At 42.9% G+C, this 16,948-nt stretch overlaps 1 protein-coding gene across 2 annotated transcripts in view; it reads left to right on the top strand.

Annotated features, from left to right (window-relative positions):
• UBE3C (ubiquitin protein ligase E3C) overlaps positions 1 to 16,948 on the top strand; it is a 114,795-nt gene that overhangs the window by 26,630 nt on the left and 71,217 nt on the right. For both annotated transcript variants that reach the window (XM_060107472.1, XM_060107471.1), the window contains exons 4-9: positions 58 to 204; positions 4,275 to 4,390; positions 11,242 to 11,399; positions 14,662 to 14,815; positions 15,230 to 15,450; positions 15,924 to 16,078. In XM_060107472.1, coding sequence (XP_059963455.1) covers positions 58 to 204; positions 4,275 to 4,390; positions 11,242 to 11,399; positions 14,662 to 14,815; positions 15,230 to 15,450; positions 15,924 to 16,078 — 951 coding nt within the window. The remainder of the gene's footprint in view (positions 1 to 57; positions 205 to 4,274; positions 4,391 to 11,241; positions 11,400 to 14,661; positions 14,816 to 15,229; positions 15,451 to 15,923; positions 16,079 to 16,948) is intronic.

Consider the following 16,948-nt stretch of genomic DNA (forward strand, 5'->3'; position numbering starts at 1 on the left):
GACCATTTAGACCATACGATCATGTGATCGTGTCTTTATGTCTCGTTTTGTTTTCAGTATTCCATCCAGAGAAGTGCATTTGATCGCCGTGCCAGCTTGTCCCAGTCCGGTGGCACTTTTTCCATCGCTAGCGGTCCCAACCTTACCCTTTTGGTGAGGCAGCTTCTGTTTTTTTACAAACAGAATGAAGACTCAAAACGCTTGGTGAGTGTTGACTACGTTTTCACTAACCCTTGTTAATGTGTTTTCCAGCTTTTGGTTTAATGTGGTCAGAAAACCCCTCCAGTGTGTTTTACCCTTGTGACTTCTTCAACAAGCAGTGGTAATAGGTCGTCTTGGTGATAATGTTTTACCTCTTAAAAATCGATGCAGATTTTCAGTAGGCTTTTTCATTTTTTTTTTTTTTTTTTTTTTTTTTGCGGTATGCGGGCCTCTCACTGTTGTGGCCTCCCCCGTTGCGGAGCACAGGCTCCGGATGCGCAGGCCCAGCGGCCATGGCTCACGGGCCCAGCCGTTCCGCGGCATATGGGATCCTCCCAGACCGGGGCACGAACCCGTATCCCCTGCATCGGCAGGCGGACTCTTAACCACTGCGCCACCAGGGAGGCCCCATTTTTTTTATTAAGGAAAATTTAAAATATAAGAAGCAGTAGACTACTCTGTTGTGCTGTCCCCATTACCCAGTCTGCACAGACGGCACCTTGTTCTGCACAGAACCCTCCACCCTGTGATGTGCATCCTCAGTATCATAGCCTGTTACCTGTAAATACTTAAATGTAAATCTCTAAACTCTTAAGGTCTCTCTCTTGAAACATCTAAAATAAAATTGTGTAACTTAAAAAGTGTTATAGCTTTTGATGTTATCAGTGATGAGGAACTGTGTGTATTACTGGAGGAGATATGTGGATGAATCCTCTTTATAAAGTGGAACTTGTTACTGTGTCCACTTTCCCAGGAGATACTGAGATTCATTAGGTTAAATACGTATTTATTCTTAGACATCCTTATTTACCTGGATTAAAAATTTCTAATTAAAACATGGGTATACAGTGAAAAGTAAGTCTTCCATGATCCAACCGTACGTACTAGAAGGATCCTTGTGTGGACTATAAGTACAGAAGATATAGGAATACTTTATTGCTTATCTGGTGTTTGGCTTTAACACCCAACGTTGCTTCCGGTATTGAGCTAGGCTGGACCATGGGAAGAACTTTCCATAAATCTTTAGGGGCAGTATAGATGGCTTTCCTTAAATGCAGGCTCTTTTTAAATTAATTAATTAATTAAATTTATTTATTTTTGGCTGCGTTGGGTCTTTGTTGCTGCGCGTGGGCTTTCTCTAGTTGCGGCTAGCAGGGGCTACTCTTTGTTGTGGTGCGTGGGCTTCTCATTGCGGTGGCTTCTATTGTTGTGGAGCACGAGCTCTAGGCGCGCGGGCTTCTGTAGTTGGGGCACGTGGGCTCAGTAGTTGGGGCACGTGGGCTCAGTAGTTGTGGCTCGCGGGCTCTAGAGTGCAGGCTCAGTAGTTGTGGCGCATGGGCTTAGTTGCTCCACAGCATGTGGGATCTTCCCGGACCAAGGCTTGAGCCCATGTCCCCTGAAGGCAGGCTCTTTCTAGGCTTTCTGTCTGAAGTCTGTGAGAAGAAGAATGAGAAACGTACAGCAGCAGGTCATCTGGCTCTCTTTCTGGAGCAGTCTGTTCCTTCCTCACGTACTCTGACCTTGCGGATTGAAGGTCAGACATGGAGCACAGCCATGTGGGGGTCAGAAGGGCCGTCAGTCCTGTGTCTCTCCAGAGCACCCTTCCCTTTGGAGAACTGCTTCTGCCCTGCTCTAAGGTCTGGTCAGCGCTTCCTGCATGGTTTCTGGACGTGGTGCAGCCGCCCAGTCCTGGAGGCCCTGTGTAGGATTAGAATTAACGAGGTCCTCAAACCTGGCTTATATGAGAAAAGCAAACTGGATTGTTTATTCAGTTTGCACACAAAAATGCAAGAACAATAAATCAGTCATATGTGGAGGGAAAGTCTCCTGCCCATCTTCAAGCGCCCTAATTCCTACTTTAAGAGCAGGCGTGGTGCCGCTTTTGATAGTCTTTCTAAGGTGCTTTGTGCAGAAGTGCGCGTGCATAGCTCTCCGTTCCTCACCTACTCCCTGGATTTATTTTTTATTATAATGACTGTAAATATGGTCGCTGCTAAAATAGTGTACTGTGATTGTATTTTCTTTTGCGTACAGTTTTCTTGAGTTATTCTGGAGTTAATTATTGTGTCATTTCTGTTTAATTATCTTTAAATCTCTTTATGATAAAGTCTTCTTCCACCTCCTAACAGTGAAATAATTCTCAGTACAGTTTTCCGTGATTAGAGAGTCAGGTCACTGATGCTCTTTCCCCCTGAGCTGTTCCTTCTGCGTCCCGGGATCTTGCTGCACTCTTTGGAGTGGTAGCTCTCCACGCCTGCCATGTTCCTGGGGAAACCTCCGCTTTGCTTTGCTTCCGTTTCAGTTCCTCTTTCCTGATTCCATATCTTTTTGCTTTCTTGGTTTACTCCCTTGTTTTATTGATATACAGCCTCAGTTAACTTCCTGAGAAAGGATGGATAAGGCGGAAAGTTTTTGAAACTGTACTTATCTGAATTTAGTAAATAACAACAAAAAGTTAGGCAAAGCAGATGTTTAATGTACTTAGAACTTTTGGGATGATATTGGTGCATTTGTCAAGAATGTAAAAAGCAGTATCAAAATCCAGTCCACTACAAGGATATATTGTACAGCACAGGGAGTATAGCCAATATTTTATAATAACTATAAATTGAGGATAACCTTTAAAAATTATGAATCACCGTGTTGTACACCTGAAGCATGTAATGTTGTACATCAGCTATGCCTCAATTTAAAAAAAAAACCAGTCCAGAAAGTGTTCAAATAAAGTGCTTTGAGGTTTTTTTTTTATGTCGTTGAAACGTAATTACTTGATTAATGTATTTACAGCCTTCTTCTTGTACTTCCCCCAGTTGGCCTTCAGATTTTTATAATGTTTAGTTACTGTACGTCCTAGTTTTATTTGGTAACGGGTAGTATTCAGTACAAATTCTAGAATGAACTGTGTGTCAGATAGTGCAGAAAATATTTGTATGATATTGGTTCCTGAGAAAATAGGAACAAGTAGCTCCAAATACCTCAAGAAGAAAGCTTGTGTGTAGGTAAATTAACATTCGGATTGGGTCTCAGAGTTATTTCCACCCAACTTAGGGCACACTCGAATTTATCATGCAAAACACTTTTAGTACTTTAATTGTTTGATAACATTTTATATCAAATAAGTGTTACTATCAGAGGAGAAACTCTGTAAAAATGACAGGTAAAGAAAAGATTCTGTGGCACATTTAAGAAGCTGTCTTAATTTTGACGCTTCTAAATGGGTCTCATGAAATGAATAAATAGCAACAAAAATATCGTAGAGGAAGTATAAGAGATTCCTGTTCAGTATTGTGTTTTCAAAATCACTTCTGGCAGCTGTATCCACACTAGAGAGACCTCCTGGATGGGAGCGCGACAGAAATCTAACTCAGTATTTGCCCACCGCGATGACCCATCACTGTGTCCGGGACAGCGGGGGTTCTGGCCATCCAGACGCGTCTCTGACCTTTTTTCCCTCCAGCTGTGTGGACGTGTAATTGACAAATAAAATTGTAAGGTACTTCAGGTGCACACTGCGATGGTTTGTATAAACATTGTGATAGGATTCCTCCTGTCTAGTTAAGTGACACATCTCTCGCCTCACATGCTACACACCTGGCCTTTTATCGGGAATAGTGGGACTGAATGATTGCCTTTTCTACCGACATTTCATGGAGTTAGGGAAGGAGAGTATCCACAGGAAAGGTGCTGGAAACTCAGAGGAGAAAGGTAAAAAGAGGGACCGTTATCCTTTGTAACTTAGGATTAAGATTGTGATTCTCATGTGTTTTTATTGTGGTTTGCTCATTTTTGCAAATGAACTTTTTGTTTCACATTTACATGAGTTTAAAGTACTTTTAGTAATAAATTTAGTAATTTAACTTCATGCTGATGTGCTTTCTTAAGATGGAAAATTCAGGGCGTTTGTGTACTACTATCTAAAACCTGACTTAGAAGATTTACTTCTTCTTATCATGTTTTGATTATTTTGCTTAAGTATTTACCAATTAAGGAAAGTTTGGTATGTTTGTAATTAGTAAATAATTAGCTTTTTATGGACTGAGAGTTATAATTGTATGTTTTGCTGTTTCTTTCAGATATGGATGTATCAGAACCTAATTAAATATAGCTCTTTGTTTGTCCAGCAGTTGGATGGATCTGAGAGACTTACGTGCTTATTTCAAATAAAGAGGTTGATGAGCCTCTGTTGCAGGTAAACCCGTCGCTGTCAGCAACTTATGCAACGTGGTGGTCACTTTGTCTAGAGGAAAATACCCTTTGGTTTTCAGTGTCTGTGACAGTGGTTTTCCCTTTTTTTTCTTTTTGAGACTGGAATGTTCTATGTATTAGTTTTTACTCCTGTGATTCTCCCTGTAGAAATTAAAATATAGATATAAATACCTTCCAGATGATGTTTTCTTTCAAATAGGCTCTGGAATTATCTTGTGGAATATCAGGGGTCCTGGTTGCTAACGAGTGGATGGGCCCCCTGAAAGGACTCCTGCTGTGAGGATGATCCTTTTCTCCTAGGGTCGCTACCCTAGGATACAGGCTCTTTAGAGCAGGCCTTTCATCAGGCTCTTGTGATTTATGTATGGACTTGAAATAAGTCACTTCCATGACTTTGCTGGATTCAGTCTACAAGGCACATTTAGGTGATGTGAGCAGTGTGGTACCTGAATGAGAAAACAAATTAACATCTTCACTGTTTTTCTCAAAATTGCTGATATCTGCACAGTAGCAAACTTTCAAATGATTCTGAGCCTTTAATATAATTTCAGCTAATTTTCTGGAAGTTGCATGTAGTGAGGTTTATTTAGGATTACTATCAGAGCTAGGCCTTGTTAACTGACTTCCAGAATCCTGAGCTGGACTAAAGGTAGAGAAGAACCTTTATGAAGAGAGAGAGTCTGGAAGATCACCAATCCCAAGAAATCTTATTTTCTTCAAACCCCTTTTATTTCTTGGAAAAACTTTTACTTTGAGAAACACATTGTACGCATTGATTCGCTGGAGCGGGAGTCAGCAAACGTTTTCTGTAAATGCCCAGATGGCACGAAGTTTAGGGTTTGCTCTCTTACACATACTGTGTTTTTCCTTACAAGCTTTTAAAGGTGTCAGGAGCACCCTTCACCCGAGAGCCACACAGCCTGTGGCTGGTTCCGCGCACGGGTTGTAGTTTGTGGACACTTAATGTCCTTTCGAAGGTATTCATTTAGCGAGTAATTTTAATAGATGATAAATCCAAATGTAATTTCTCCTTGTTTTCCCCAACTTTTTGTTTTGGAAAATTTCTAACACCAGTAAAGTTGAAAGAATACCATATATCCTCCACCTAGATTCAAAAGTTACCATTTTGCCACATTTGCTTTCTCTCTCTCTCCACACGTACAGTGTGTTGTTTTTCTAAAGCACGTAAAAGTAAGTTGCAGACATCATGACGCTTCACCCGATTCACCGTACTTCTCCTAAGAAAGCACACTCTCTGATAACCGTAATGCTATGTTCACATCTAAGAAAATGAATAGTAATTCTCTTAATATCATGTGGTATACACACTCCATATTCAGATTTCCCCAGTTATCTCAAAAATACCTTCTCTGTTTTGATGATCCTAGGCTCCATTTATTTCCCTTATTCCTTTGTCTCCTGTCTTTCCTTTAAATTGGCTGTCAGTTCTAGAGGAGAGTTTTTCAACCACATCCTCTTCACGTTTGGGGCTGAACCGTTCTGTGTTGTGCACGTGGCCCTGTGTGTTGTAGGGTGTTTAGCAGGATGCTTGCCCTGCACCCACTTGATGCAGGCGGCACCTGCTTGGTCACACAGGTCTCCAGACACTGCCGAGTGTCGCCCCCGTGAGAGCCACTGACATGGGGCTGTACTTGATCCAGTTTAAGCACGTTCAGCAAGAATGCTTCATAGCAGAGAATTGTGAGAGTCTTAGTGCCTCACCTGAGACGTAGCTCCTTCTCAGTGAGGCTGAGTGAAGGTAAAAACTCCTCTCCGTATTGTGCAGGTACATTTCCTTCCTTGTCACCCAGTGGTTTGTTGTTGCATTTGATGATCTACGCCTGAATCAGTTGTTATATCCGTGGTTTATAAAATGCTGATTTTTCTAATTCTGTTGTTTCTTCAGTGTTTTTTCGTTGGCATTATTTCTGAAGAAGCCCCTGCCTCCTTTTCCCTTGAGTCTCAGTCAGGCCTCATGTATTTTAAAATGCTGGATAGAGGGAGCCCTTATTGGATGGAGCCCCATCAGTGTTTTGAGGCATCTTTGCTTTCTGGGACCACGCTATGTTGGGCTCTATTTAACACCTCCCCTGAAAGCCCCAGGTCGGGGCTGTTTTCTCTAAGGAAGCTGGTTCCTTTAGAGGAGGAATGAAGTTTTAACAAAGTAAAATTAAAATAGCAATCTGTTAGAAACTTTATTTCAAGTGTGTGATGTTAATAAACCCGTGAATGATCTTACGTGCCATGTGCAGGGCATTGAACTTGAGGTGCTTTGGCAAGTTACCAGAGAAGGGGACGTGTGCTTTCTTCCACTCTTTTGGTCTCCATGGGAATTTAAGATAACTTTTTCAGAGCTAGAAAAGTAGTTTTATGTGAAAGAGATGATGTGCCTCATTGTGTATAAAATACATGAACAGATAACACGGAAGTCAATGCCACCTGAGTTGAGGATAAGTGGAGCTCAGGTCAGTATAGTAATGAAGCGGAGGCCAGGAGACTAGATTCTGGTACTGCCTAGGTGTCTCGCCGGCTTAGGGCAGGACGGAAGTTACTGGATCTAGTTTTCAGCTTCATTCTAAAGTGAGGAATATTGGATGATACTGGTCCTTCCAGGCCCCATATTTAAGTGCTCTACTGGGCGGTTGGACTGATGGGTACACCTCTGCTTAAAAGAAAAGGGTCTCCTGGTCACCTTCAGCCTTCAAAGCCATCTTTTTGCCTTTCCTTGGGCACTGGAAGCATCATTGAGGGCTCAGGGATCTAACGGTACAGGGGTCATTGTTGGCATCTAGTACAGCTCTCAAAGTACACGCTTTCTGTCATTTTTATTTAGTGCTAGCATTGTTTGTAAACAGCTGCTTATCAACTTCAGTAAATTTATTTTGAAAATAAAGATAATTTTTTTAAAAAGTAATGAATACTGACATTACTTATATTTTTTCTTATGTGAGCATCCATTAGGAACAAAACTGGGATTGGCTAATCAGTTAATAACTTGGTTGATGAAAAAAGTTTATGGGCTTCCTACTAAGTGCTTGGCCCAGTTCTCAGCACTGCATGTGACTGTGACAGGCAGAGAAGGGACCTGCTCTCCTGGAGACTGTCTTCTGGGAGACCGAGAATAAGCAAGAATAAGTAACATAGGGACGTCTTTATGGGACAGAAATAAACGTTAAGTAATGAGGAGGATAAAAGGAGGAAAGGGGGGTTGAAATTTGGGGGTGTAGTTTGACTTTAGAGAGTGTGGCGGGAAGGGTGGCCCTGAGCGGGAGGATGGACAGCTGTGCAGGGACTGGAGTCTCGCCAGGCTCTGGTGGGGAGGCAGAGGGAGGACCCTCCGGGCACATCCCAGGATCTGCAAGGGACTTGCTTTTATTTTTTTATTTATTTTTGGCTGCATTGGATCTTCGTTGCTGTGCACGTGGGCTTTCTCTAGTTGTGGCGAGCTGGGGGTACTCTTCGTTGTGCTGCGCGGGCTTCTCATTGCGGAGCACAGGCTCTAGGCACGCGGGCTTCAGTAGTTGTGGCTCACGGGCTCTAGAGCGCAGGCTCAGCAGTTGTGACGCACGGGCTTAGTTGCTCCGTGGCATGTGGGATCTTCCCGGACCAGGGCTTGAACCTGTGTTCCCTGCATTGGCAGGCGGATTCTTAACCACTGCACCACCAGGGAAGCCCTGGAAGGGACTTTCTTTAGGACTTTGGCTTTCATGCTGAGAGAGGAGAGAAGCCAAAGGAGAGTTCTGAGCCAAGGGTGACATGACCTGAATTTTCTTTCTTCCCTGACTCTTAAAATGTTTTTATTACGAAATTTTCAAACATAAAAGAGTAGAAAAGTGGCACAGTAAGTGGTCATCTGCCTGCCGTCCAGAGTCGACTGTTTTTAACATTGTTGACCACTGTTAACGTTTTGCTGAATCATTTCAAAGTAACATAGTGACTTCCCACTCCCAAAATACTTAAGTGGCCATCTCCCCAAAGAAGGACATTCCTGCAAACAAGAGTTTCATTAGTACGCCTTTAGAAATGATGGAGAATAATATTAACTATCACTAGGGCAACCAGTCTGGTTTGGCAATCCCAGTAATAGCAGTACTCATACTTAGAAATGACTCAGGTTGGTCATCTTGTCTAATACTAAGTCCATTTTCAAATTTCTCCTGTTTTCAAATTATATTGAATAGCTGTTCTTCTTTCTTCTTTTTAAAAAATAAACTCTAATTGACCACACATAACCTTGGATGTCTCTTGAATCTTTTCATCGGGAATAGCCCCTGCCACCGTGCATCTCCCATGTATGTTTTTCTAGAACAGTTCTCACTAGTAAGAGACAGCAGTGGTCCGTTCCAGAGCTGGTGGTGTCTTGGGCCCTGGTGGTCGCAGTGGGAGTGTCGTGAAGTTGCTTGGAACCTAGGGTGCATAGCATTTACAGACTGGATGCGGGGTTTCAGAAAATAAAGCCAAGGATGCATACCAGCTTTTGGGTCAAGCATTTAGAAGGATGAAGTTGTTCCTTAAACACTAAGGAACATAAACATGCGTGAGATTAAGTGAATTGTGTACAAAGAGAACCAAAGACTGGTCCCTGGGGTCCCCTGACATCAGGATGCTGTGGGGAAGAGGGGGAGCTAGTGATGGAGGAGGAGAGTCCAGGGCCCTGGCATCCAAGTAGAGAAAGCACGGGGGAGGGGGCAAGTGGAGGGCGGTCAGGAAGTGGCCACCAGCATAAAAGGAGTCAGAGAGTTGATCATTGAGTTGGTAATGCTCAGTATTGTTTTCCAGGAAAGGTAAAAATCAGGACTCCCTGTGAACACGTGTCAGTGATTTTATTTAACTGGTTAATTAACGAGGGAACCAGTGAGATGTTACAACTGATTCAAATAAGGATTTGCCTTAGGGATTTTATATTCTCTGGCAGAAGCCTTTTGCATTGCCAGGAACAGGAATAATTTGTGTCGCTCTGTATGGGAAACATTTGCATTCCTGTCAGTTTTCTACAAGTTAGCTTCTGTCTCTACGGAGTTGTAGATCAGCCTGGTGGAAGGCGAGGATGGAGGGTAACACAGTGAGCAAGCTGGGCCGGCCACCAGTCTTTTCTGCCCATTTCACAGTCTGGCGGTTTACCCCGCCGAGGCACCGTTGGTCACCTTGATGAGAGCAGCGGTGGGGAAGGGCCGGTTGGCTCGGGCTTAAGAGGACTTGTGAACGATGAAGAGCTCTGCACAGGGGCAGAGACGTGGGCCAGGCGTGGGTGAGGCAGTGGGGTCTGGAGACCGAGGTGGGAAACCTGAGAGGGCGCTTATCTGGGATCCGGGGGGAGGGGAAATGGGCGCCGGGGCTCGGCGGAATGAGGGCCAGGCGGGTGGGGCCTGGGTGGGCACAGACAGTGTACCTGGGTGTTCAAGAAACAAAGGGCCCACTTAAAAGGTGGAGCACTTTTGAAAAGCAGACACACGAATGAACAATAAGCACTTGAAAAGGTACTCAACATCATAAATAACCACAGAGATGCAAATTCAGATCACAGTAAAGTTCAGTAATGCAGCCGTTAGCTTGGCTAAAACTTGAAAAAGGGTTAATGCCAAGCGTTACCAGTACAGAGCAGCTGGGACTCTCACATACGGCCCTTCACACTGGACGGTTTCTTGTCAAGTTAAATACTGTCCGGCTACCATGTGACCCAGTGGTTCCTCACCTAGGAATTTACCCAAGAGAAACGAGACAGGAGACAGGTCCACACACGCTATCCTTGAACGTTCATACAGCTTTATTTGTAACAAGAAAAGTCTGGAAACGACTCATGTCCATCAGAATAATACATAACCAAAACATGGTCTTCCCATGCTGTGGAATGCTACTAGCAGTAAAAGGACCATGTTTTTAACATGTTGGATGAATCTCAGAAAGATGCTGAGTGAGGAATCTAGACATTACTGTGTACATACTGTATGGTTCCGCGTGTATAGAATAGTAGAAAATGCAGACTAGTCTGTGTGACAGAAGAAATTGGTTGGGGGTGGGGGAGTTGGAGGGAGGAAGTTACTAGAGAGGGCCGAGAGGAAGCAGTGGATGGATGTGTTGTGTCCTCATTGTGGGGTAATGTCGGAGCTCATTGCATTGCATACTTTAAATGAGTGCAGATTTTCATGTGTAAATTGTGTCTCTATAAAGCTGATTCTAAGAAAAGAGGGAGGGGATCTATGTATACATATAGCTCTTCACTTTGTTGTACAGCAGAAACTAACACACCATTGTGAAGCAATTATACTCCAATAAAGATGTAAATAAAAAAAGGCATTCTCTGTTTTTAAGTAAGACTTAGTTTTGTGACAGCTAAGCCTTCCTTTCTACCTATAATTCTCATAGTAAGAAGGGAGTCTTTAGTCAAAATGCTAGACGACTTAGGATCAGAAATATGCTAAGTGTTCTTGGGGGATATTGTGGGCATGGAAAGTCTTGCAGGCACTTGTGGAAAGATCCTCATCTGAGTTGGATTAGATGTAGCGTAGGTCAGTGGATCATACCCTCCCCACACGGCATTGGTGATCTTTGATTTTCCTTGTCTGTTTCTCCGTCTCTGATGGTGCATTTTTCCTCCCTAAACCGGGCGCCATCATTCTATTTGGCACATAATAAGGACTCAATAAAAGTGTCAGTGACACGATGCTTGGTTATTTCCTGTCTGTCTTGGAGTCACGTCTGTTTTCAGGGATATTTTAGTGCTAGAACAGAACAGCTCAAACACTTACCATAGCGAAGAGAAGAATTTGACGAAACTTTCGGTGACACTTGCCATCTAGTAAGTATGTGAATACTTTTTTTTTTTCGTTTTTACAGGTTACTGCAGAACTGTAATGATGACAGTTTGAATGTTGCACTTCCAATGAGAATGCTTGAGGTGTTTTCCTCTGAGAACACCTATTTGCCTGTTTTACAAGATGCTAGCTATGTGGTGTCTGTGATTGAACAAATTTTGCACTACATGATTCAGAATGGTAAGTCAGTGTATAAGAACTGGGGGTGGCGTGGTCGTGAGCAGTCGGCACCAGCCAGGGCACCTTTCGGGGTGGGAAGCGTTGTGTGAATCACAGATTCTAACATCTGTCCTCGTCTCTACCCACCCGCAAAATTTGGAAATGTGGGGCTTCCCTGGTGGCGCAAGTGGTTGAGAGTCCGCCTGCCGATGCAGGGGATACGGGTTCGTGCCCTGGTCTGGGAGGATCCCATATGCCGCGGAGCGGCTGGGCCCGTGAGCCATGGCCGCTGAGCCTGCGCGTCCGGAGCCTGTGCTCCGCAACGGGGGAGGCCACAACAGTGAGAGGCCCGCATACCGCAAAAAAAAAAAAAAAAATTTGGAAATGTGTCTGATATCTTTACCTCACTTTTCCTGTTGCTTGAAAATGAAGTAAGTTAGTGTCTGCTTTCAGAAGTTGTTCCAGGTGCTCTGGGCCCGCAGTGCAGGCCTGGCTGCCCTGGCTGAGTGCCGCGGCCCGGGTGGTGGGCACAGTCACGCGGCAAACACAATGCCGCACCCACCAGGGAAGAGCCTGTCCCAGGAATCACAGTAGTTCAGTAGAGGAGAGGAAGGTGCTCAGTTTATTTGAATTTTCTTATTAACTCGGTGACACACGTCTTAAAGTGACTGCATTCTGTCAGGTATAATAACCTAGATCTGAAATTCCTCTGAGAACGTGTTAGTGTTGCTGGCAGAAAGACTATGAAGTGCATATGACTTTTTAAACTTCTATGTTAATTAAGTAACATAAAGTAAAAAATTTGACTCCCAGGGAATTCCCTGGTGGCCTAGTGGTTAGGACTCGGTGCTTTCACTGCCGTGGGCCCTGGTTCAGTCCCTGGTTGGGGAACTGAGGTCCCACAAGCTGCGTGGTGTGGCCAGCAAGGACAACAACAACAAAAACCTGACTCCCGGTGTTCTCACAGGTGGAAAACTCAGATGCTGCAGGGCTCCTGGACTTCAGGAGCATTAACGTTAGAATGGGTATGCTATGAGTCAGAAGGAGCTGTAGGGTGTTCTAGAAAGCAGCAGTTACTGATAAAAACATAAATAATTTTGCTTTTGTTTTTTTGAAATGGACTAATCTGTTGATGGGTTAAATCTAGCTAATTCTCAGGATTAAAACTGTAGAAATGAAATTCTTATACATCCAACCTTACTGTTTGGCTTAGGTTTAAAAAAAAAAAGAAACCCTACTTAGTTCGTTGAAAAATTAGGGAAACTACTGAGTTAATTAAAAGTAAACTGAAATTTGTGGAATTTGATCTTTTAAAAAGCAAATTAATGGCAGTTATAAATGGTCCACTGTATTAATTGATGTATTATTATATATATTGACTTAAGACTAAGCATTCAGGTCTTCCCTGGTGGCGCAGTGGTTGAGAATCTGCCTGCTGATGCAGGGGACACGGGTTCGAGCCCTGGTCTGGGAAGATCCCACATGCTGCGGAGCAACTAGGCCTGTGAGCCACAACTACTGAGCCTGCGCGTCTGGAGCCTGTGCTCCGCAACAAGAGAGGCCGCGATAGTGAGAGGCCCGCGCACCGCGATGAAGAGTGACCCCCTCTCGCCACAACTAGAGAAAGCCCTCGCACAGAAACGAAGACCCAACACAGCAAAAATAAAGAAAATAAGTTACTAAACTCCTACCCCCAACATCTTCTTTAAAAAAAAAAAGACTAAGCATTCTATGAGAATTTTTACTCTTCTTGCTTTCAGAAGTGTAAAGATGATAACTGAGAAATATGCATTATTTTAAAATTTGCCTTGAACTAAGTAAGAGATGCTTCAGAATCTTATACAGAAGGTGCTGCTTCCAGTGTCTGTGGTATAGCCATGTTTCATCTTTTTTGATAAATTACTTCCTGACATGACTAGTCTGTAATGTTTTAACATCGTGTTCATTTACTAGTTCATGTTGTTATTGTGCACTGTATGTTGACTTATTGTGAAGCTTTTTAACAATTGCAGCTAAACTACTTAATGCTCTGTTCATGCTGTCAATGTACACATATTTGTGTTAATATATTAATAATACGCTACTTAAAAAATTTTTCTTGATGTATTTACATCTTTTCAGTTTTGTAGCAGAAGAGCTTTCAGGCTTTCTTGTTGTGCGTCGCTGGTGATCAGTGTGTGTGAGGTTAGAGCTGGGGTGGTGGCAGAGTAGGTCAGGTGATGCGTTCAGCGACCAAAAGTCAGGTGCAGAGCTGGAGGGAGCAGACCAAGCAGGTGGAGAGTGTGTTCGCGTGAGCGTACAGCAACGGGTGCCTGCAGACTGCGCCCGAAGATGCTCTTACTGCCGTGCAAGAAGCGGGCACACACTTCTATAGGACTGCGTGCCCTGAGCTGTTAGTGGCGGCAGAGTTATGTTCACCGTACCCCTAGAAAGCCCATCAGCAGCTTAGAAAGGCCATGCCAGGTGTTTCTGCTTCATAGAGATCGTCTTTAAAACATGTGAATCCCTCAGGGCCCACATTGTGGACTCCAGAGGCATCCTTTCCTTTAAAATGGATTTAAGAGTCCCTGGTCCTGATTGGGAGATGAGAAGGTGAGACCGGGCCATCTTGTCCCGTCAGGAAGCAGCGATGCTCACCTGACTGCACCCTGTCAGCAGTATGATGATGGTCAGGAGTATCAGCAAGTAGAACAGCTGCAGTGGACGGAAGTCTACCCAGGGGTTAAAGTCCTGGGTTCAGCATGATATTGTTTAAAAAACCACAAAATGACTTAATTACTTGAAGGATGCTTAAGAGACAGATTTAAAAAATCACAATGTATGGGATTTACTTGGATCCTGATGCAAGCAAACTAGTTAAATAAAATTTATAACATGAGTCAATTGGAGACTTGAACACTGATAGGTATTTGTGATATTGAGGAATTATTACTAATTTATTTTAGCTGTGATGATGGTAATTTTAAGAAAGATAAAGTCCTTTGATGATATACTGAGATAATTATATCTTGGATTTGCTTCCAAATGAGTGGAGGCATAGATGACTGGCTGTAGTTGATAATTGTTGGTGCTGGGTAGTGGGTACGTGGACTTTATGTATCACTTCAAGCTACATGGGTGCCTAAAGGTTTTCTTAATAAAAACTTGAAGAAAAATTAGCTTGAAGTTGTACCTGTGGAGATTTATAAAAAGCATTTAAAAATTGACAAGTTTTTTTTTCCCCTCCTTATAAGAAAAGGTATGAATTGATACAAATTATAAATATGTTTTTCTTTTCTTTCAGGGTATTATAGATCTCTCTATTTGTTAATTAACAGCAAGCTTCCATCAAGTATTGAATATTCTGATTTATCTCGAGTTCCTATAGCAAAAATTTTGCTAGAGAATGTTTTAAAACCATTGCACTTTACTTACAACTCCTGTCCAGAAGGTGCAAGGTGAGAATGGAATCAATTTATTGATTTTGTAATTTCACAAGATCTTATGTATCCAACAATAACTTTGACATAGGATGCTCTGTTAAATATAGCCTTGAAAGTCAAATTTTTGCTTTGTTAGTATGACTCAGTTTAAAGAAAAATGTACTTTTTCTATCTGTCCTGCACCCTAACATAAATTTATAATTCTGATGACCTGGTTATTTTCTTGCTTTCTAGTAGCTATCAAAAGTTAGCAAAAACATGGCAGAGTTTTTTTTATAGGAAGGACACAACATTAAGTTCAGGGTAATCTAGTTGATACTGAAAGCTTAACATTGATTAGGAAGATATTTTCTGACCAGTGATTTGAATCAATGATTTTGTGAACCGTGTGTTTTGGTTTTATTAAAAGCTTCCATTTTTCTTTTTAAGGCAACAGGTTTTCACAGCCTTCACGAAGGAGGTCCTGGCAGCCCCCTTCACGGAGCAGGTCTTCCACTTTGTCATTCCTGCCTTGGCCGACGTGCAGACCGTCTTCCCCTATGAGCCCTTCCTGAATGCACTGTTGTCCATAGAGGGTCCACGCTCCAAGACCGGTGGTGGAGCGCCGTGGCTCTTCTACTTTGTTTTAACTGTTGGCGAAAATTATTTGGGTATGAAGTGCAAGATGTGTCTTACGCGAACTCACACAGAGGTGGTATTAGCGCATAAGAGCAGGGGGTGTGGTGGCGGGTATCCCGTTGTCGAGGTGGCCTCTGGGGTAGGGATTTCTGGAAGGGTGTATTTGCTGAAGGACTGTGGCCTGGGCAGTGTCCCTGGGGAAGGTTTCTAGGCACAATGAAAAAGTCTGCTTTAAATACATATTATAAGGCCACACAGATTAAAAAGAATTTTAGAGTTGAATGGGAGAACTCCTGGGAGTGCGGGGATGTTTTCCCCGTTTATGCTAAACTGCTATGTGCCTATGGTAGAATTTTGGTACTTCCTCTAGTATATTTTAATGCACACATCTATATAAGTCCTGGTCAGAAATGCCTCCCTGAGTATAGGAAAAATGTTAACCTGAGTTTTCCAGTTTCTTTTTGATCTCTTTTAATTAACGGTTGTAACTGATTGTTTTATAAAGGGGCCCTCTCTGAGGAAGGACTGCTAGTGTATTTGAGAGTCCTCCAGACCCTCCTTTCTCAGTTGCCGGTTTCACCTGCCAACACAAGCTGTCAGGATTCAGCCAGTGACTCTGAAGACGAGAGTGGAGAGACAGACACGCAGACAAGTTCTCCAGTAAGCTCCCGGGTCCTGTGCGTCCGAGCCCAGCTTCATGTGACGTCGGAAGTCAAAAGCTTGTGTCCATCCTATTTCTAATTATATAAGTAATACATCAAGACGGTCTTATTGTAAAGCCTTCAGCTGTAGAGATAAGGGCCCCCACCTGCACTGCCATTGTGCCCTTCCCCAGAGAGAGCCGTCCTCGTGATTGGACACGAGTTCTTCCATACCTTTTCCTTAATGTCTGTACAAGGTTATGTGGAGATACATAGTTTTGTGTTTGGTTTTTTAATGTGAAATAGGGTCATCCTGTATATTAGTTTAATCATTACTTAGGAAACAGTTCCTAGGAGTGAAATGATTGGGTTAAAAGGTTAAGCTGCTAGTTCTCAGGAAGCGCACTTACTGTGTGTCGGGCACTCTTCTACTTTTTCTTTTTTTAAAGAATTTTTTTAAAATAACTTTATTGAGATACACCACCATAAAATTTACCCTTTTATTTTTTTAAATATATTTTTATTTTTATCTATTTTAAAAAATATTGTGATTTTTTTTTGGCTGCACGGCATGTGGCATCTTAGTTCCCCAACCAGGAATTGAACCCGTGCCCCCTGCAGTGGAATTGCAGAGTCCTAACCACTGGGCTGCCAGGGAAGTTCCAAAATTCACCCTTTTAGAGTAATACACAATTCATTGACTTTTCAGTATAGTAACCTAACTGTGCAGCCATCACCACGATCTAATTTTAGAGCATCTTCATCACTCCACAAAGAAACCCCAAATCCATTAACAGTCAGTCCCTTTCCTCCTTCTCCTCAGCCCCTAAAAGAAAAAATAAGGTTAACTTTCTTCTTACCCTGTCTTGTGAACAGCACACAACGTCTT

This window comes from Mesoplodon densirostris, chromosome 9 (genome assembly GCF_025265405.1).
Source record: "Mesoplodon densirostris isolate mMesDen1 chromosome 9, mMesDen1 primary haplotype, whole genome shotgun sequence".
Taxonomy (NCBI): Eukaryota; Metazoa; Chordata; class Mammalia; order Artiodactyla; family Ziphiidae; genus Mesoplodon; species Mesoplodon densirostris.